Below are 22,606 nucleotides of genomic sequence, written 5' to 3'. Positions count from 1 at the left end.
TACTATTAAATATAATTTTGCAGGCACTACATTGAATTTAAGTATTTTTCAATAAATAATGAACCACTCAAATATCAGAGAAGAAAGGGGGATTTTACTTGCTCTGAACCAAACTGTTTTTAGTTAGAGGCTGCATATAGGAAGTGGGGGTCACCTCTCTGGGCAGGTCTCTCAGCCAATCAGGGATGTCTGGTAGGGTGACAGGTGCTGCCGTGCTGCTGGTGCCGACGAGCCGGCGCAGAGAGTGAAGAGGGCCGTGCATCGGACACTCACCGTTCCTGTTGTCTGCACACATGTCACAACCTGGCAAGGAAAGAGAGACTTTTTAACACCAGCAGATGGAAAACTGAAAACAAAACAACATAACATACCATAACTGAAGACATTTGTTTTAAATATGATGAAACTCATTTTTAAAAGGGCAAAAAGTGTTGTTTGGGTCCTGGCTGCAGGCTTTCAAGTGTTTACACATGTGTACTCTGTCTTCATTTGGAGATCAACACACTTATGAACTGTTGTAACCTTATGACAACTTGTGTTCCCAGACTTTTAATTAATACAAGAGCATGAAAAATGTGTTGCTTTTGGCACAAAATGTCAAAATCATTTCTCACTGAAGTTAAACTCACTTGTGCTCACTCACTCCTTTAAATTAATATTTTAATGTTTTGCAGTTTTCTAGTGTTTATTATTTATTGTTGAAAAGAGATAATTTATTTTGAAAATCTAGGAAGTTCCCTGGAATTTCCTTTCAAAATTTATTGAAGTTTTTGTTTTGATAGCATAACAAAATTTCAAAATCCGATTTCTATGTGAACCTTCTGATTTAATAACTGTATGAATGCATTTTATCCGTTTGGATTGTTTATGCAGAATTCCATTAAAAACCTGCAAATTCCATTTTGAAAACACCAATTGAAAAGTTTTAACTGGAAATGTGACTGAATGCTGGCACAGTTATACAGATTTTGTACTGATATATACTTTTTATTAATTACCAGCTATTTAAAAAAATCCCCTTAGCACACACATTAAGTCCCAAACCTCCAAATTGCAGTTCATTATGATGTAAGTGGATGAAAGACTGACATATCTTTTTGTATTTTTACTTGTAACTACACGACTGGAAGAAAATCCACAAAGCAGTCATTGCAAATCTAATCTGGAATCTTTATGTAACAGTAAATAAACAGTTTCAGAGTCAAAATTGAAGTACGAATGATTAAATCTTTCTAAGCAGTGGTTAATCCTTCAGACTGAATGAAAAACTGAAACTGAAGAAAAAGCAAAAGAGGAATAAAAAGCAGGAGCCCTGATGAAGTCCAAATGAGGGGGAAAAAGTCCTCTCCTCTGTGTTTTTCCAGGTTAAATGTGGCAAAGAGCGTATTGCTGGGAGTTAGCGAGTGTCAACATTTACTCAGAGATGCAGTCTGACAGTAATGGATGTTAATTGACTGTAGCAACATAATGAGAGATTATTATCTGCGCAGAAAACTCCCACAGAACAGAGCAGCTGAGAGGAACAGGATGTTAATGTTGTTTTTCTTCTGTCTTTCCCAAAATTAAATATCCGTCATTTGATCGACTGACGGCTGCTTTTACACCATGATGGATTGAAGTTAATTAAACCATATTATGGTCATTTATAAAGCAAAAAATGTAACTCTGGATCACGGTCGAGTAAATGGGAAAAATTCTCCAGGATCCTTGACTTATTAAACCGAGATAAAATAAAAATGTCGCTTTTATTTCAGCTCAGGGGTAAAAGTAAAGTCTGCGACAACGAAAAACACCACAGAGCAGCCACTTAAGATACTTCCTCTCATGACTGCTTCATTCATGTGGGTAAACAAACAAACCAAAGAAAACAAAAGAAATAACTAAGTAAATACATATGTGTGTGTAGGAGTCCCGACACATGAGCCAACAAAAGCTCAAAGCGGAGCCTTGACAAACAGAATAACTGAAGCAGGGAGAAGAAAGATTAAATCTAGATCGCATGGAAAAATGAGAGGATTTTAATAAGGTGCAGCAGCTAATGTTTGGACATAGAGTATGTCTTCATCAGCATGTGAGGAGGCAGGGGGCATGTGGATGTTTAAACTTTTACCCAAAGAAATATTGAACGCTAAGAAGACATATGGAATAACAGAAGAAAAGAAAAGCATCTTGATTTTTTTAGGGTACAAAGAGATCCCAGAGGCCCAGGATTGGAGGGCTCTGGTCTTCACCTGGAACAAAAAGAAGAAAACCACAAACACAAACATGATCTTGAAGACCCAAAGACAAAAAAGCACCAAAAGGAAACACAAATGTGAGCACTGTTACTTAATTTAGGAGAATAGAAAATACATACAGAGTGAGAGTCAAATTCTATATATAAGAGTTGGACATAGCCGCTGTGATGTCACTCTCAGATTTAATTTATTTTAAATTTCAGCTCCCTTCATAGTGTTAGTAGAAGAGAGGACGGAGAGTTGAGTTGACAGTTGTGCAAGCTGTTGCCTGAGAGTGCATGGGAGACACACAAACCCATCCATCCATTTCATCTTCTACTACTTATCAAGCCACAGGGCAACAGTCTAAGCAGAGATATTATTTTTCGGTCCAAGTGACCAAAATATTTTTGCACCCAGATGTAAATATGTTGATTTCTGCTGTAAAACTTAAAAGATTTATTATGTGAGTCTGTGGAGATCAACTGGCTTTTAGAGCGAGCCTCCAGTGGCCAATCTAGGAACTTCCGCTTCTGCCACTTCCTCACTGGCTTCATTTTTCAGACCCAGAGTTTGTTCCTTACTTTAAACACGCAAAAAGTCCCGGAGACATAAATCTACTGGGGTGCACTGGCCCAAACCTGGGTGCTGAAACCGAACCAGGACTGTAAGTTGCACATCTGGCCACCATTGTCAGTGCTACATCCATCTGACTGCTAGAAACACAAAGAGTTTGAGGCAATCTCCTGATTCAAACTTGTGATCCTATAAATCTGATGATAAATATCACTGGTTCTCAAGTTTGTGGTGTTCCAGTTTTAGCACATGAGAGGATCCTTCAGAGGGTTGTTGTATTTAAGTTGAAGTTACCCAGGTTTATATTTCATATGTGCGTGTGCGTGTGTGTGTGTGTGTGTGTGTGTGTGTGTGTGTGTGTGTGTGTGTGTGTGGTTTCTGGAATAAAAACATAAGAGAAACCACAACAATAAACAACAATGCTTTGGCTGAATAGGCCTTTATGTCATCTTTGCAAGCTGTCAGTCCTGCACGGCTGTCGATATCTTTAAGAATTTCAAAAAAAAAACTAATACATATAATAAAACTACTATAATGCCAAGAAATTAATATGCTTACGCTACATTGGATGTTTCTATCTGAAGCACACGAATGAACCACATTTTACCAACGAGTCTATCAAAACACATCAAATCACTGGACCTTCTGCTTCGACACTGAAATAACAAATGTAAAGCATATTTACATGTTAACTAAAACATACAATCCCAAACATCTCCATCAAACAGAGATCAAACAAACTATGAGCCAGGTTATCAGTTAACCCCTCAGAGGAGCTGATGGACTCCTGACATGTGTGCACACACGCTGAAAGAGAAGAAACTGTGGTTTATGAATCTATGAACTACAAACCTTCTTTACAGAAACAATACAACAAGATAGCAGGGAATATAATTGTGGCTTATGTATACTTTTTTCCTATTACTTATCATTAACACATACTTTTACATGTAAGTAACTTTATAATCGATTCATAAACACACAAAAAAATCCCAATCCTGTTGTAATGTATACTAGTCAAATCTAATTATACATAAAAAGTAATAAAACTAAGATTTAAATTAATTCATGCTAAATATTACAGGATATGCTGTGCGTCAATACACTAGAACCAATCCTTTTTGGACAGCCAAGACCATTGTGGAGATGCACAGTTCCACACTTAAAGAAAATTAAAGAAAGCATAACAGAGCTAACACTGAATACAGACTGTCAAGCAAGATGATGGAGGGGTGAGGATTTTGGATCGTTTGATGCTGCAGTCATTGAGTAATAAAGTACTCCAAAGTCAAATATGAGGCCATCTGTCTGAAAGCTAAAGAAAGTAGGAAATTAGGATTGCTGTGCTTCATCCTAAGCACAGCAGCAAGTCTACAGCAGACTGGCTGAATGAAAGGATGTGAAGGGACTGTCATAAACAAATGCCCACAATGAATGAAAGCAACACTGTAAAAAGTTGGGCCATTGCTCCACAATGATGTGAATACGGATAAAGTCACATGGGAAAATAGCACTACAAGTTATTGCCAGTAAATGTGGTTCTACAAGCTATGTATGTTTGTTTTCACGATTGCATGTCTTTTTCACATGACTGTATGCAACACACACAAAGATGCATGCTCATATTAAATGTGACAAAGATGTAATGCGGTCAGAATATGTGTGAATATCCTTGTAAGCCAAAAGCTCAGACTTCAGACTGCTCTAAAGGCTCAATTCTGTATGATGACATAAAGATATCCCCAATATGTCATCTGAGACACTAAAGCTCCTTGACCGTAAGACCTTGTTTTTATGAACGTGACCCAATCAGTAGAAAGTTAGCTGAAAGGGGGAGGAGCTAAAATTGTTTGCCTTGACAGATGATTGGTGATAATATCACCAGATGCGCCAAGGTCCAGAATGAGATAAAGATTGTTTATTTTAAATAGAGTCCAAGAACACAGGTCCCCCTTTAATTTGACTCTGTTGTTATCACTACTGAGACTACGTCTGATACTGCTGCTAATTCACCGCATACAGGAGCAGACTTAAATCTGTAAAAGTGTCATTGGTGAACATATCTTCTGTTTCTTCTCTATCCTTCACTCCTCTCTTCCTCTCTTCCAGACTGATGAACTGGCTGTGAACTTGTTATGGCATGCTCTCCTTGCTACCCATCATTCAACCTCAGTATTCTGTTGCATCCATCGCCAGTGTTTAGACAGCTCCGCTCTGCCTCTGATCCCCGAGCTCCTTCCAGTGAAAATGGCTACAGGCACTTCTTATTCTGCTGCTTTATGAAGTGTTTTGTTCTCATAAAAAAAGATTTTTTAATAAGTGTGTTTGACTTTGATATCTCTTATCTCTTTATTATCTCTTTAAACTCCACGCAGAGTTATTAATCTGCTCCATTTACGTCTTAGTAACAAGCATTTTCATGTTTTGAAACTTTAAGGTGCCTCTTTCAGTCTCCACAGTTTTTCTTATGTCACTCTGATCTTCAGCAATAACTGTAAGAGTAATATACATTTTGTGTTATTTCCTGACTTTCTGCCATTACAAGCATCAAAGAGCAAGAAATTTGAGTTTCGGTGACTTCTCTTTGGCAAAATCATCACATTTGATAACAGCTGTGGATGTTAATAGCACAGCTGTGAGTCCAGAGGAGATGGGACCACACAGTGAGGCTTATACTTACTTCTTCTACGACCAGAACTATACTGCTACACTTTTTAGCTCTCAGTTATCCTCTTTAGGTTAGAAGGAAGTGGTTATAGAAGCAGATATTTCTCTCAGGATTTTGCTTTGAGACTATGTGGACACAAAAAAGACATTCTGCTGTTACAAGTGTAAAACACTTTTTTGTTAGCTATATCAACTGTCATGTGGAGTTTGTGGTGAGTCTTCTGCCTCCTAGTGGTCATAAATTAGATGGTACAGCTTTAATCTATTACATCAAAGTGAACTACACACATATCCTGCAGCATCTTTAATATAAAGCCAGAAATACCTTCTTAAAACAAAGGCATACATTGCATTGAGTGTCTAATAGTTTGTCTTAATTTTCTAGATCAGGGGTCGGCAACCTGCGGCTCTTTAGTCCTTATAGTGCGGCTCCGTGTGGTTTGGGAAAATAAATTAGAAGTATTTAGATGAAGTGTATTTTATTTATGTTAGTTCTTTTTTAACTTGTAGTTCTAAATTGGAAGATTATTGTGATATTGAAATATAAAAATACTATTATATTCTTTTATTTTTTCATCGCTCAAAATAAGCGTCACACTCGCGGAAGCCAGTGTACCCGCCGAAACGCCGTGCATTTATCAAGACTTTCAACCCCAGGTAGGCCAATTATGGACCTTCAGATCCACATTATATCAGCAGCTGTTCTCCACCGTGAACTATGTTAAAAACAAACACCGCTCACGCCTCACAGATGACAGCTTACAGTCCTGCGTGAAGATGAAAGTGACTTCGTACAGCCCCGATTTGCAGACGCTGTGCGCAGAGGTTCAGGAGCAGAAGTCCCATTGTAAACATATCACGGCAGACCCGACGATGTTTGCATGAACACGCTTTTCAGCATCTCTTTATTGACCACTTTTCACACACGGTTGCTGTACGCATACAGCCGGCTGTAGCTTTGCAGCTCACAGCCCGACACACACCAACACAACAGCATAGATGGCACAGACGTTAAGGCGGCGAGGCGTGATTGCGGGTGCCGCTCAGGTGCGTCCGCCTCCCCTGCAGCGGCGCTGCAGACCACGCCCCGCCACACACATTAACCAGGTAAAATACATATTTAGGCAGAATTTTGCAAATATCTATTTTTTATCTTTTAGCAGCATAGTGCTTTTTTTTTTTTCAACTATTTTTTAAAAGTCAGGTCAAGGCTCCAAAAGCCCAAAGGCGATATGAGGGTGGCAGCACAACAGTTTTTGTTTGCTACATGGATCATTTTAGTTCAGCTGGGTGTCTTTCCTTTTGTTATATTTCTTTAAGAGTTCAAAATGTGTTAATTACATAAATAAAATGTAATTTTCTCTGTAGCACTTCATGGATTTCATAAGCAACACATCTTAGTTGTTCACACAAAGTGGCTGTAGAGGCAGAGTCCACTTAAAAACTAAGAGTTGTTGTTGTATTAGGGACAAATTCAGACTCCAAAGTCAGCATTTGCCCAAAGAGTGAGGTTTATAAGTGAATAAATATATATTTCTGTAACATATTCAGTATTCTTGAGTTTGTTCTTCCACCTCGTAGTGGTCAGAAATCCTTGTGGACATCTTAAAAACACATTTAGGTAGAAAACCCTTCTCCTGTTTTTGGTTCTCCTTTTAAAATAAAAATAAAAATGCTTGTACAATCATAAAATATATACATAAAAACTATTAACATTCTGTGATTCTTTTCTTTTTCTTTTCTCAAAACCATTTGAAAGACAGAGGTGTCGTCCTGTGTCCAGTCTGGGAGGTCTACACTTTATGTATATACATGTTAAACATAACAGGCTTGACTGCTGTACTGTAACTATGAATTTCATAAATGCAATTATTTATTTTTCTTCACTTGAATTACATCGATGGCAGAATATCAAGGTCTTTAAATGATTTTCTAAGACAGGTCTGGTTTAAATCTTTCAACCCTCTTTATTTCCACGATTGATCATAATCAGGAAAATCAGCTCTGTGAGGTCTTTCTGAGCAACATCAGCTCTTACACAGAGAATAATTGTATCTGGAGCTCTGTAATATGATGGCTTTTTGTTTTTTGTAGGAGAAACACATATCAAACACAGGAAATACTGTCATGGTTTAATATTAAACATGTCAACAAACCATGACAGGTTTAGATTTGAAATATTTAATGAAAACCACAATCTTTTACTAACATGCATGATTCTGAATCCTTCTCCCTGCATCAATGTAACCAGATGAGACATAATCCAGGCAGCAGTCACAGCATGCTGCCTTTAAAATGCGATCGCAGCATCAGTCAGAACTCTATGCATGTGATTTTTCAAGAATTGGATTTGCACAGAGCATACGTGACGTACTGCTTGCTCCTCGTCTTTACAGAAGGTTTGGATTTCATTTCAAGCCTCTCATTAGCACTTAAAGACAGTAAACAACAACTTAACCTGCAAGCTTGTCGGTTAGAGAGAGGTTAAAGTGTGATTTGCATTTAATATCTGTCACACAGTATAATGTCTGTGCTAAAGTTGTTTTGAGTGACTCCACACAAACTGACAGAGGCTGAAAACCAACATACAAGCAGTCAGAGGTCTGTGTGTGTGTTCAGCCGTTATTAAATTACTGTAAAACTGTCAGCTGGTATTAACTCCAGATGTAACTCGGAAGAACTGATCTGTGTTTCCTATCAAAGCAGAATGCATCCCAGCTGGCTGATAACTTCCAGCCATTTTTGCTGTTGGGCAATCGACATAAAGCTTTAAAATTTATGTATGTATTTATTGAACATAAAATTCCAGCCTCTTTATGTTTTCTTTCGGTTTGTTTTTCCACTTCTGCTCAGTCACATCAAACTGATGTGAACACAGATGACTTAAACATCTAAAGGACTGGGGGAAATATGGCTGGAATTTAATTTATTAAAAATTATTAATATTTTATTAAATTAATAACTAAAAATGTATATATTTAGGCAATAAACCAAAGGAACTAATTGTATGCTAATCCGCCAGCATGTTAGGTAAGTCTGCTTGATTTATCTGTATTTTTTGCTTGTAATAGCAGCAACTAATGGAAGAATTTGTCATTTATTGATCATTTTTTAATCTAGAAGTAGCCAAGAATCTGTGAATACTAACATTATGATTTTTAAATACAAATGAGTCACAATCCAAATGTTTGAGAACATTTTGACTCATGTAACAAACTCACAAATTTTGGAGCATTTAAAGAACTCGGTTTTCTCACCACCAGTAGTTTTACTCAGTCTGTTGAAAAAAACAAAAAAAAATCTCTTTGGAAAATATTTTTATAAAGTCTTAAAAACTACCTCGAATGATGTCACAAAGGCATCCTCATGTTTATCCTGGGTTAGAAGCTTCTAACAGAAAGCTCATGTAACAAAAGCAGACTGTGATGGGCTAATGAGAGGTTATTCCATGGCATAATGGCAAATGTGGGATCCAATGTTGCTGGACTTTGAGGTACACCAAAGATTGATCTGTGAAAGCTTTAAACTGTTTTAATAATTATTTAATTTAATAATCATTCAATGTTTGGAGAAAAAAACATCTTTTAACTAATCAATCAATTAGAAAATAGTGAAAAAACAACAAAAAAACAAGTGACCCTCTCTTCTTACATGTAAGAGGTAAACATTTGCAGTTTTCCTCTCTCAAAAAACAAAATAGTGACATAATAATTTATGTCACTCAACAAATCATTGCAGTCAATCATTTTAATAATAACTTCATTTATTTTAAACTGTATCAACATATGGCGAGCTAGACCTTCAGTCAGACCCGCATTCTGTTGGTGGATGCTTTCTACATTTATTCTTCTATTAGTGCGAGAGAGAAAAAAACATTCTACGTTTTTGAAAATATTTATCTAAAGACGTAAGAGCCCTAAAAAACCAAGCGTGAAAATCAGTGCCATAAATATTCAGATAGAACCTGTTAGCATAGCAAAGAAGGATAAACGACTTGCAGTTATTGAACTTAAATAAAAATAAAAATAATAAAAAAATACCCCCCCCCCCCCCCCCCGCCCCACCCACATTAAATAAGTAAAAACGTAAATGGATAATAATTAACCATCATCATCATTATCATCATTATTATTATTATTATTATTACTGTGATTAATAATCGAGCTGTGACAGTGACACATGAAGGAGTGCGTATGTGACTGCTTTATCTACACCCCCACTCCACCCACTCAAGCACACACGCGCGCGCGCGCACACACCCAGGAGACCTCAATACGACCGTGTTGGGATGATAAATAGCGGGCCGGTAGGTCGGTGGATCGATCCCCCCTCCTCCTCTCTCACTCTCTCCCTCTCTCTCCCCTCCACAAACACAAAACTATATACGGCAATTAATTCCTGCTTGTCCCTCCATCCCTCATCGGCCCTGCCGGCGCGTATCGACTCAGATTACTGCTGATGGTCCGTTTTATCACCGCGGAATATACGCGCTCACACACACACACAATCTGCGTGCTGTTTAGGATCGCTGCCATAACGCCTGAAAGCAGAAGCGGCGGAGATGAATCCCGAGGTTACGGCACAGACGCCAAAGCGCCAGATTACAGGATTATTACAGCAGAACGAGACAGAGCGGTGACGCTGCAGCAGCAGAGAGCACGAAGTTTAACGTTTAAAGCAAAAGAAATAAAATGAAGTCCTCGTTATTCTCCTGCAAATTCTGAACACTTAAAAAAAAAAACCAATGAGATCCGACTGAAATTAAGATGGATCACGGTGCAGCCACTTTAAAATCACCTTTTTTGTGTGGGAATGTTCTGGAAGTCGGAGATTAGAGTAATCAAAAACGGACCTTTTTTAAAGCAGTGAGCGAAAAATTCCTCCATAATGTTAGAAATGTTGTGAGGACATTAAAATAAAACTGCGCGACAGCAAAATAATAAGAATCGGGCTAATAAATGATTAAATTACAATAATAAATAAATTCTGACTGTAATGTTAAACTAATGGCAAACAATGCGATTTCAAAAACTTAAATTACGCTTGAACAAATCTGTTCAGTTCAGGATTTAACTCACTCGGTGAAAGTTTGATTATATTCAGAGGGTAATGCACATCACAACAGAAAACTGAATCACTGATATATATGAAATTAGAAGCATTTTTCTGGGTATTTAAGTGATTTCCTGGGGTAGATGTCAAACTTTCCGAAACTTTAAATCAATCTCCACGTGCACAGCGGCTGTTTTCAGCGCTGAGCCTCCACCGTGAAGTATGCGTGTGTGTGTGTGTGTTTCTTTTAACGGGACGTCCCGACAGCACTGAAGAAACGCACCTCTAGGCCAGACTGGCGAGATTTCAACCGGCGTGTTCGTGCGTCTTTTACGCATGACAGCGCCTCGTCGATATCTGTGTAAACGTGTGCGAGGATTCACAGCCGATATCGAAGCTGGAGTTTAGTCGGCTTTAGAGTGAAAAATATCCGTTTTTAAGATGAAGATTGTCTTTTTTCGAAGAACACAAAAAAAGTAAAAGTGAAAAAACATTAAAACTAAATAAAAGTAAGAAAAAAAATCTCTAAATGTTTCTATTTTTTAATATAAAATTTTATTACTTTTCGGGAAATAATCCGCAGCTTTGACCGGAGTGAAATGACAGCGCACTCTAATAAACACCCTTAAATGGTGCGTGAAGGCCGACAGGTGCAGAGAAAAGAGGCGTTTGTTTTTTAACATAAGATCCAAATGGACTCTGGTTAATATTAACTGTGAGCTGCAGGACTGCTGCTGTCTGAGAGCGTGATCCCAGGCCAGGCTGCTGACCTTTGACCTCTGACCCTCCAAGCCAACCACTATCCTCTCCTTCCAGCTCCTACTGTCCAGCACCGCAGCTGTCAAACCAACTGTAACGTCTCACACAAGTGCTGCATGACACGCTTTAAAACTGCAGTGAATGAAATTAAGTCTTACATTAGTTAAATCATGTTAGATTTGCTCGTAAACTTAAGTTACAAGTTTACTGCACTTTAATGACCAAATAAATCTGAAATTATGTGCAGTTTAAGGAGTGAATCACATGTCGAGTGATGGAGGAGATTTAAATACATCCTTTTATTGGGAATTGTCTGTATAAATTATTGTAATTTTAAGAGGTTGTTTAGGTGGAAACCGATGCTGGCAGCATGCCACATATGTGTGTATTTCGAAAGAAATGCCGCAAAACAAAAGAGAAAATTATTGTGGTCCAAAAGAGCAGACGTTATGTGTTAATTTATCTTTAAAATTATAAAATATATATTTTAAAAGATTAGTTACAACTTTTCAAAAACTAATAAAAAAAATTTTTTGCAGTAATAATACATAAATATTCATGGGAAATTATAGAAATAAGCAATTTTTTAAAAATAAAAAATTATAATTAGCAACACTCAGTGGTTAAACATTTTATTAAAAATTTGTTATTTTAGTTGTAATAATAGGATTAAAAAACACCTGAAACGCTGAGCAGATGATTTTAAGCCCGACAGAAACACTACAGTGTGATTATAAGTACTTGATAGTTAAACACTGAGTACACCAAAAGGTCAAAGGTCATGGTCGAGCGCCATAGAAGGATTGTTAGAACTGAAGATTACAGGACTGCTTCTCTAAATAAAGCGTGTGTGTCAGTGTGTGTGTACGTACGGTTGTTGAGCTCTCCCGTGTGGTTGCTCAGCGGGATGATCTCCATCCTCTGCTGTCCGTACAGATAGTAGTCCAGCTCCGCTGCCGTCAGCTTGAACCCTTTGCCGCCCTCCTCGCTGCCTCCGCTGCTGCTGCTCTTCACGCTGGACGACACCACTCCAACCCCCACCCCTCCGCAGCTCTGCTCTTTGGCCTGATGGAGGAGCCCAGCTGCTGGGTTGAGCCCCTGCGGGTTCTCTGGAGGGACCACCACCACTAGATCTCCTCCTCCGCCTCCTCCTGGTCCTCCTCCTCCTCCTCCAGGACCTCCAGGTCCAGCGCACACTGGGGCCAATGCCTGCCCAAAAAGTGCGATCTGCTGGGGCACAGGCAGCTGGGAGAGCCCTGCGTTGGTGGAAATGGAGATGGAGGTGGACGGAGTGAGGGCTGCCGCTGCGGCTGCTGCTGCGGCTGCTGCTGCTGCTGAAGAAGAAGCTGCTGAAGAGGAGGAGGAAGAAGAAGAGGAAGAAGTGCAGTGCGTGGAAGCTAGGAGGTGGCTATGCAGGCGGGACGGGCGCATGGTGTCAATAGGGATGGAGAGACGGTCAGGTGGGGGTGGCGGAGGAGCCAGAGGAGCTTTTAGCTGAGCCTGAGGGAACAGCTGCTGCCAGTGCTGCAGGTAGGACGGGTCCACCTTAAGGAAGGCCGAACCGCTCGGGTCGCCCGGCTTCAGCATGGCTGTCCACTGACTGCTGGGAGGAAACATCAGAGAGAGCGGCATCAATCATCAGGATCAAAAAACATATAGAAACATTCAAGAGGTCAAAACATGAAGCGCTGAACATGCAGGGGTTCCAGTTTGTTCACTTCAAACACGAGAAATACAACAAGTGTCAGATTCACTACAGACAAATTTTTTTAATTGTGTGTTTAATTAATTTTTAAACATATTTGACAACTTTAGTGAGACATTTATGACTTTTTAAAAGATAAAATCAGTGCTTTAAGTTACTGCGTTTTTACATAAATCAGTTTTCAGGGACTTAAGAGAGAGCTCCACTCCAGAACTCAACTGATGACCGATGTGTTTGCTTGATTTTTTTTCTGCAGAATTCAGTCTCATTGCTCATTTCAAAATCTACAACAGATCACATCTGATTCACACTTCTTTTTTTTTACCAGAAAGCGTTTTGTTTCAAACAATTTATTTTCTGAGGATTCATCCAAAATTATATTTGTGTTAAATTTGTGAGCACATTGAACATCAGCCTGCTGATCGATAATGTTTTTTTTTCTTTACTTTTTTTCCTTTTTCTTGCGTTTTGTAAAAATTGTAAATGTAAAATGGTGCAAATTGCATTGAAATGTTTTAGGTATAAAATTTAAAATGACAATTTATCAACATTACATGTAGTCTGAGTTTTTTTATCTATAAATTTACAAAGCAGGTGTTTCACTTTTCTACAACTTTGATTGCAAACCAAATCTCAAATAAATATGTTTCACAGTCTGGCTTCTGCTCTCCTTTCAGTCACCCTAATGTGTTTTTAGGCTTCAAACAAGCTAAAAAGGATAAAATCCGATACAAAATTCCAAATTTAAATTTATATCCGTGTTTATAATTAAAAAAGAGTGAGAGGGTCATGCTTCAGATGTTTTTGGTGATCATGCTGAGTTTGTTCAGTCTTAAATACTCCACTGGTTCAACCTGAATTCTTTCACAGAGGAATTTCAAAGGTGGATGTCCACACTGGTGTGTTTTTTGTTTAAAAAAAAAAAGAAAAGAAAATCTGCAGATCTAAATTCCAATGATAAGAATTAGGTACGATTCTACACATCTTAAGAAGACATTATTAGAAAGTAGAAAGAGTTTTTATAGTGGTGAATATTGGCGAATATTAAAAAGAGGAAACAATTACATCCACTGAAATAAGCAGACGTAAACGATGTACAAATAAAAGAATCTTCTGTATGACTTAAAATAAAATGATCTTATAACTGAATTGTTTGCCTCTATTTGCAGTTTTTTTTTCTTCTACGTTCTTTTTAAAACTCGTGACGAATTAAGTCTCACCAACCAAATAAAAGCATTCAGTGTGGAACATAAACTTCGAACACCAATAAAACACCAAATATAAACTGACTTCTGCCTCCTTCCTCTGCTCCGCTGTCTCTGTCTCGGATGGTTTGTTTTAGCGCGGATTTTACGCACACCGAGCGCAAAAAAACGCGTTAGAAAAGCCAACAAAAGCCGTTAACGCACTCACGTTCACACTTCCGAGTAGTTTACAGTGTAAACCAGTTCGTGATGAATAGTTTCATCTGAATAAGTGAGCAGATGATCCGGATAAGTCCCTGGAAGCTCGGCGATCTCGCGTGCTGATCAAGTCCAAGCAGAGGCAGCGCTCGGCGGGCAGAGACGCGGAGAGGCTCCGATAGGTTTTGCTTGGAGTTCCCTTTGATGTTTTCCCTTTCTTTTTATAACGTGAAAGTTGGCAAAGCAGCAAAGCCTTACAGTTATCAGAGTGTGTGCGGCTCCTGGGCGCCGATTTCCGGGCAGCGGTGGAAGGTTTGTCCCTCCTCCGGGCTGCGGTGAACCATCGAGAGGAGCCGGGACAGTCCGCTGCGTCCAGCGCGTCTCCGGAGCCAGAACTACCGGAGAGTGTTCTACACGAGTCTCTCTCTCCCACCCCCTCTCTCTCCACTTCCATTCACTTATCCTCTCTCCTCCTCTCTCTCCGCTTTTCTCCATAGTCTCTCTCTCTCTTTCTCCCTCAAATTCACACGTATCCTTTCTCTCTCACTTCTCTTTTCTCCATCCTCCTTTTTCTCCAAACACTCAGTTTTTACTATCTCCCTCCTTTCCCCCCTTTTATTTCTTTCATGTCTTCTTTACAGTGCTTTGCTTCAGACTGGACTCTTTTTACTTCATTCAAATGATCTTTATTGACACTATGAACAAATGCCAATATGGTGAAAGCAGCACTGGCTACATGCAAACCTCTCTCATGTGTCTATCAAAGGTTGCTGGTGATTTGTAGTAAATCAGTTGAGCACACCTTTGTGTGCTAAAGATTTGAGTTTGTACAACTAAGCAGTTTTTCTTTAAATCAGTGCAGTTTGGTTCATCAACCAAAGGTAACTGAAAGTTTTTCAAATATCAGTTCGGTACATATACTTTGTTACCCCTGGAGGTCATAACACCCCGTAACCCTAATAAAGAAATGCTGTTTGTTCACTAATGTCACTCAAAGCTGACAGAGCGGAATCATTCCACTTCCTACTCATTGCCCAGCAGATTGTTCTTGATGTACAGAATCACAAAAGATTTATAGTTTTTTCCAAAAACAGTACAGATAATGACTAAGTCATGCTAAAGTAAACATCTTTGAGCAACATCTTTGCAAATAGGAAAAAATAACTTTCTGGTGACTGGATTTATTCTTTTTTTGCAAGTAGTGTCGGCGACCAACTACCCCAGAGGTGAAAGGTGTTGCATGCTCAGCCTCTGGGGGACCGCAACATGATTACACAGGTCACTTGGTGGGAGGCAAACTGCCATTCTACAGCAACTACATCACTCTTTGTGGAAGAAGTTCAGACTTTCTGTTTCAACTCTATGGGGTTCTAGCTAGATTATGAACATCAGTAGTGAAAGCGAATTTCTGCTTTTTTGTGTATGTAGACATCAGCAGACTTATGCTTTTAACAAATCTGCTACTAATGAGGTTTCACTGCAGCAATGGAGGCTATGTCTACAACCTGGATTCTCTATGTAGACAAGCAATCACATCCATAACCACAAGAGGTCTCTTCTCAGGAAAGATTTTTTTTTTAAAATTCGTATAGTTTTTGAGCTTCTTGTCAGTTATTTTTCATTCTCCTCATTCATCCACCGAAGAACTTTCAACAATCTAAAATCTTGTTTTTCTGATATTTATTTTTATTTCTGATCTTATAGGTGGTCATTCTGCCAGTTCAAATCGCACAGACTGTGTGTCTGTGTAATGTATGTATGTGTGTATGTGTATGTATGTGCGTGTGTGTGCGCACGTGTGTACCAGTGAAGATAAGACAGATTACAGCCGAGCTCATTGTGTTTTGGGTCTGACTTGTTATCCATGACCCCAAGCTTTCCCACCCGTCTGCTTCACAAACACGCACACGCACATGCACGCACACACACACACACACACCTACACCTACACACGTAAAGCATACAGTATGTGTGTGTACATCAGTCATTGTAAGCTGCTGTGGATAAGAACAGCTAAGAATCAGCTAAATGCCTGAAAATGTAAATGTGTGTGTGTGTGTGTCAGTATGAGTGTGTGTTGTTATGACTGGCGTCGCCCTGACAGGACCCATTTGTCATCCTCGAGACCTCTGGTGGATTGATAACGAACAAAAACACAAACATAAGCGTCTGAAAATGAACTCTTGTCGGCTTAAAGCGACTTTTTCAGCATGGAGGAATGTGGAGCAGCAACAGCCCGTCTGATTGGCTGAAGCACAAGTTCAGGGTCGACAGTAGCCCGCAGAAAAGCGCAGGGTTGGTAGTTCAAATCTAGGGTCTTCTTACATGTAATTTTTCACCTCCAAGGAGGTAGGTCCTTATTGTTAGGAGATTGGGGTTTTTTTAACGTGGACTCAAAAAGGCAATTTTAATCACAACATCAGTCAAAATGTCCTTGTATGGTTGGTTGTTCAATTTGATGAAAAAGGAATATTGTTTTAACAGTGAAGGAAGCCAGCAGCACTGCAGCCCAATCCAACTTCTTTACTTCCTTTTTCAGTGATTTGTGTGTCTTGTTCTAAGGAATTAGCTGTTAGTCACTGCTGAAGAGTCAAATCGCTGGCATGACACTTCCTTTTAGATCTAAGGCTTTTCTTTTTTTTGCATCCAAATGAACAATACCGATGAATTTTTAGTGCTGAGTTTTAATAAAACGAAGAAATCCATAAAGCTGGGAAAAAACAACCTGAGATTTATTGTTTACATTTCAGTGACTTTTTAGACTTCCTGCTCCTGGCAAAAACTATACAACTATACTAGTGAACAAAAAATATTTGGTGCATTTTACATTTTGAGTTTAACTGCTGGCCAAAAATGTCATGATTATAATAGTTAATATTAGTTTTACACTTACAGATTAATTTGTTCAATGTTAATAAACTACATTTTACAATGCTAGCACTTGTCTCAGATTTGTTTTTATTTTATACAACAATAACAATGCACAAATATATAAAATTAAAACTCCAAATTCCTATTGGAGAATTACAACACCTCATAGTTGCATAGACGAGAAATTCTTTTCATTCAGTTTTCATTCTTATCTATATAAAAGTAAATAACTGCAGCCACAAAACAACATCAGCTGAGTTCTTCAGTCTATGAGCTAAACTTCCTTTGCTACACTGAGCAGGAAATTGCGCCCTCTACCAAATATGTTTATTTTGGTCCTAGCTTACTTCGCCACTAAATAATTGTCTGGGACAAAAAGAGCCCAGTGTGAGGAAAACTAAGCCCCAAATGCACCTTTAAAGACGCCAGAGATGATCTGAAAGTTCACTTTACTATTTTTTTCTCATGTTTCTTATGTTCTGTTATGAATTATTGTAAGAATTTATAATTTATCATAACATTTTACATTTAAATGCTGGCTTCCTCTTCACTGTGCTCGCTGTGTACAATAGTCAAAAAGCTACACTTTGTGCATTTGTTCATCATAGTTTTTTGCCCTCTTGTGTGTACAGACTGTTGACTGACAATATATTGTTTTAACTTGTTCATAAACATTACCAATGATAAGATAGTGGAGGTATTTCAATGTGAGATCAGAAGATTGCACATAAATAACACATCGCTTCTGTCATGTTTTGGTTGTTATACTGAGGTCGTTTGTGGTGTTAAATGAGAAAAACGTTTAAAAAAACCCACACAAAGTAATGGTAAATGTGAATATTATTCCTATACACTTGTTATTGTCATTGTCAACTGTTTAATTTCATCTTTGAAAATGAATTTTTAGCATTTATTTTCATCCAGTTATGATATTGTAACACCATTCACTGGAACAAATTCATAATATTTTATATAAAGGTCTTTTTTAACATCAGCATGACTCCCACTTTAAGCTAAACTGAAGCTGTGGTGTTTGTTTTTATCATTACAAATGTAACATTGAAGCAAATGTTCCCTAACCAGCAGATATAAATGATGAATTCATGGTGCTTTTTATTCTAAATGTACATTTCTTATATTTCTTCTCCATCACCATCATTTTTAGTTCATAGTTTTGATTCGTCTCCATAATGCCGCGGGGGATTTTCCATTCCAGACAGAATGCATAAAGAAAGAAAAGAAAAGGGGGGAAAACAGAGCAGGAGTAGAATTAGGTGTTTTCATCCATTGATTAATGACTTTCTAAAGCAAAGCACATCGAAAGGAGCCGGACGATCAATAAATTAACTGCCCAAATTCATCATTTTCTACAACAAAAGCTAATTATTTAGACGGCTGCAGGAAAGGAAAAAACACAATATAAACAAGAGTTCATTTAGCAAAGCTGTGTATTCCTGCATGTGAGAACATTGCAGGAATGCAAGAGGAGTTTCATTTTCAACAGCGACATGGACGCAGTTTAACTTTAGATTACAATTATTTAAAAAACATGCAAACTCAGATATGGCCGTACAATAACTGCGCAGTAATGTATATTAAAGGATAAAAGATAAGTGTAAATAGAACCGATACAAATGAGTGGCAGCAGACCTCGGACGAGAATCATCCTATGAATGTAGCCATCCATGGAAAAAATGAAAACTGTCCACTGCAGTTACCTCCTTTGATTCTCATGCTGTACTTTTGATTGTTGATGTATTTTATTTATTCATGTATTTATTTATTGAGTTGTTGTTTTCTCCTTGGCACACGGGTACATCTTAGGCCCCTGAGGGTTCTTATCTATATCAGAAGTTCTGACATCATCTTGTTACCTAGCAACCACCTAGCAATGAGCTAAAATGGCCCATTTTCTGCATTTATTCAGCTATAACCTCATAAAAGCAGTGTATCATTTTTATTTCTTAACAATAACATCTAATTTTTAAAATTTCTCTCAGTGTGATTAAGTATATCAGTTTGCCAACAGCACAAACAGGCCAAGCAGGGGCATGCACGAGTGTTTTTGAAAAAAAAGATTGCTTACAATGAGATGCTTGAAATTAATGAAGTGAATAAGAGTCTTCTCGTGTATACGGTACAGTCCCTGATACCAGTGAATATAACTTACACCACTGATATGTTGTTATAATGGCATAACTACATGCAATAATATATATTGTCTTTAAATATAAAGTTGCTTCCAGAGAGCAGACTTCATGGTAAAAATGGCCACATGAGGACATCCTCATATAGATTTTACACAACATTTTATCCACTGTGTTACTAACGAGGTCATCAGCCTGAATTCTCTATGTAGACACGTAATCACATTTATGACCACAAGAGGTCTCTTCTCAAGGAAGATAAAAACACTTTTAGTTTGTTTGTTTGTTTTTTTAGAGTTTTTGAGCTTCTGTTCCTCCTGTTGAAGGTGAGCTCAGTTGTCACTCCTTTTGCTCTTCCAGCACAGTTTTTAACCCCATCTGGATCGGACAGCGTGTCACCCACGTTGACTTACATGCTGTTTGTTATGTGGAGGCACATTATGTATGCAAGCAAGGTTGGAAATCCCTTAGGCTCTATGCAGGCAAAAAGACCAGTCGTACCATAAATTCTACATTTGCCCCTCCTGAAAACTGAACTCAACGCAGAACTGCCTTAAACATGTTTCTTTCTAATGGACAGCAGGTGAAGATCCTTCTGGTAACAGAAACTCTAAGAGAAAACCCAAATATTCACTTGACTTATGACCTCAATAAAGATTCTTCTGTTTATAAACCACCGAGAGGGAACATAGTTTCTTTGAAAATGTGTTTTATTAGATCTATGCATGTTACACATGGGTTCATAAAATAGTTATATTTATTTCAGATTTGATGTATTTGGGTTAAAACTGCGTTAATTTAGTTCAAGCTGTAAAACAGCTGCAGGAATTCAGCTGAAATAAAAACTATTTTATTGAACAACCTAATTTATAAAAATAGCACCAAATGACAGTATTAAAGGTCAACATAGCTTTTGATTCTGAAAGTGAAGCCAACACTAAAATGGCTAGCAGGGGCCAACGTGACTTTTTAGCAGTTGTATCATTTTTATGGGAAACGTAGCCTCAGGTTTCTTTCTCTGTGAAGAAAATGTGTCAATTTTCTAATTTATGGTCATTATTAGAATCAGAAAGGAGAATTATTGAGGTTATGCTAATTGGCTACACATTGACTTACTTCCCATTAGTCAGCAAACATGGGGTGTCCTTGGTTTCATAGTCAGCTTCACACCTCACACGTGAAGTCTAGTTTGATCATCCTATATTGCCTATGAGTACTAATATGAAAGACTACAGAACAATGCAAAATGAAGGTCCCAAACTGCTGCCAGGAACACCTAGTAGTTTAAAAAACAAAACAAAACAGTGTTTTAATAGAAACACTATTAATAGAGGGGATTTTTTGTGCCCCAGGCTGGTATGGAAGTACTTGTGATGCACACTGTCCCAAAAGGATTTCCCCACTGTTGAATTATTCCCAAGAAAATTGACCTCAGGTTTTGCTTTACAAGTAAAACGTCAATCCATCAATCCAACAAGTTTTCAAGTATCAGACAATTATTTCAGTTGACTTAGTTTCACTTAAAGGAAGTCAGAGTATGACTAATACTCAAGCTCTATGGGTTCCATTTCAACTGCCTTTACACAACCCATCAGTGACAGAGAGAAATCAGACAAAATGATCAACCAATCAAATCTTGATTTGTTGATAAAAACGATCATCTAATTTACTTGTAATTAATATGGCTACGAATCACTCTTGTGGCCATTAAAGTCTGGAGATGTTTACAGGGTTCGCTTCCACTATTGGTTGATTGAAGTCTTACTGGTTTAAATGCATGGGGCCAATTAGTACACAAGTGGTGTTAATTCAATTAAAATGTTTGTAGTTACGCTGTGCAACACACACACACATGCATAAATACATGACTGTGACCTTGGTATAAACCCACATGTAAACCCACAGGTTTAAAGCGGTGTCACTTTCATTTACATAGGAGCATGTTGTTAAGGTCCTGCTTTGACATTCAATTAAAACGTTTACATTTCTGCTTAATTAATTCGGCGGACGGCGGCAGGAAAAGACGAATGGACGGGCTGCTTTGACAGGAGGCCGATAACCGTGTGTGTTTGTGTGTGTGTGTCCCTGCTGTGGTGTTAAGGTCACGGCAGGCTGACTATTATAATTCATCTCTATAGACATGTATTCAGCGGGGACTTATATTCTCTTTTTCAGCTTTATTTCCTGCAGCTGAAGCCAAGCCCAAGCAGACCTGAGGTGTTTTTAATGCAGTAAAGTATTTTAAAGATAAAATACTCTGCTGTATGGACTTCATTATCCTTCATTTAGTGTTAAAAACGAGCCACTGCACCTTATAGATCACTGCATGCTGGAAAATGCAACTCTTTGTCAATTAGTCAAGAAAAATATAATCCTCTGAGCTACAGAATCTTTTTTCCCTGTTTTGAGGTATTATTATTCTCATTGGAAAATAGTAGCTTGTGTCTTTAGATTTTTTTTATTCTGTATATTAGACAATCTTACAGAAACATATATAATTCATCTATTCTTTAACATACATAAAGAGCCCTGCATAATTTCCATAAAACTTTTGTTATTAATGACACACATAGCAAAGTGAACTTAAGTGAGAAATAAGATGCTCACTATAATATGTGCTATATGTCATGTGTCTGCACTGTATACATGATTATCATAGAAATGGACATGCCAATGTCACCTGTGTCAAATATATGGTGCATCCAGATATACGTTATAGCTAGTTGGATAACTGTGTTGGCTTTTATGGTATCTGACGAAGAAATCAAAGGGATACTGCACCCTAACATATTAGCACTAATTACTTACAAGGTAACTTTGCACTTATGTTTACCCCGCTTTGGGGTCAAACTGAGAACCTTCACAGACATTTTACCCCGCTTTGTTGTTTAGTTTACTTTAAATGGGACCAACAGTTACAATCTGAACATATTTTTGTATTGAAGAAAGGTTTGAAACTAGCAACTGACACCACAAACTCATCATGAAAGTGTTTTCTGAAGTCACAGGTGGGAAAGGCTGGCGGTGGAAGAAAACTCATCTCCCGTTGGTCAACAGAAAGAATACATGTTTACATTGCCTTCACTACTTCACTACTCAAACACAGATGCTTCATCCATCTTTTATATACAGTCTATCACTAATATAAGCACAGATTTTTATTACACATGGCAAAATACAATCCTGACAAGATAACATTTTTGCTGTTCT

The 22,606-nt window shown here is 38.1% G+C and overlaps 1 protein-coding gene across 1 annotated transcript in view; it reads right to left on the bottom strand.

Annotated features, from left to right (window-relative positions):
* The window catches only part of prdm6 (PR domain containing 6), a 125,792-nt gene extending 112,874 nt beyond the window's left edge, over positions 1-12,918 (bottom strand). Inside the window, exons 1-2 of the mRNA XM_086315353.1 lie at positions 12,143-12,918; positions 155-303 (exon numbers count right to left, since the gene is read on the bottom strand). Of these exons, the coding sequence (XP_086171479.1) occupies positions 155-303; positions 12,143-12,902 (909 nt within the window). The 5' untranslated portion in view covers positions 12,903-12,918. The remainder of the gene's footprint in view (positions 1-154; positions 304-12,142) is intronic.
* Positions 12,919-22,606: the final 9,688 nt, after the last annotated feature.

The sequence above is a fragment of the Aulonocara sp. 'chitande type north' Nkhata Bay genome, linkage group LG12 (assembly GCF_057382095.1).
Source record: "Aulonocara sp. 'chitande type north' Nkhata Bay isolate Kocher_YH1m ecotype deep benthic linkage group LG12, A_spYH_male_GT1.1, whole genome shotgun sequence".
Taxonomy (NCBI): Eukaryota; Metazoa; Chordata; class Actinopteri; order Cichliformes; family Cichlidae; genus Aulonocara; species Aulonocara sp. 'chitande type north' Nkhata Bay.
The sequence above is the reverse complement of the archived record's forward strand: the minus strand, read 5'-3'. Positions and strand labels throughout refer to the sequence as shown.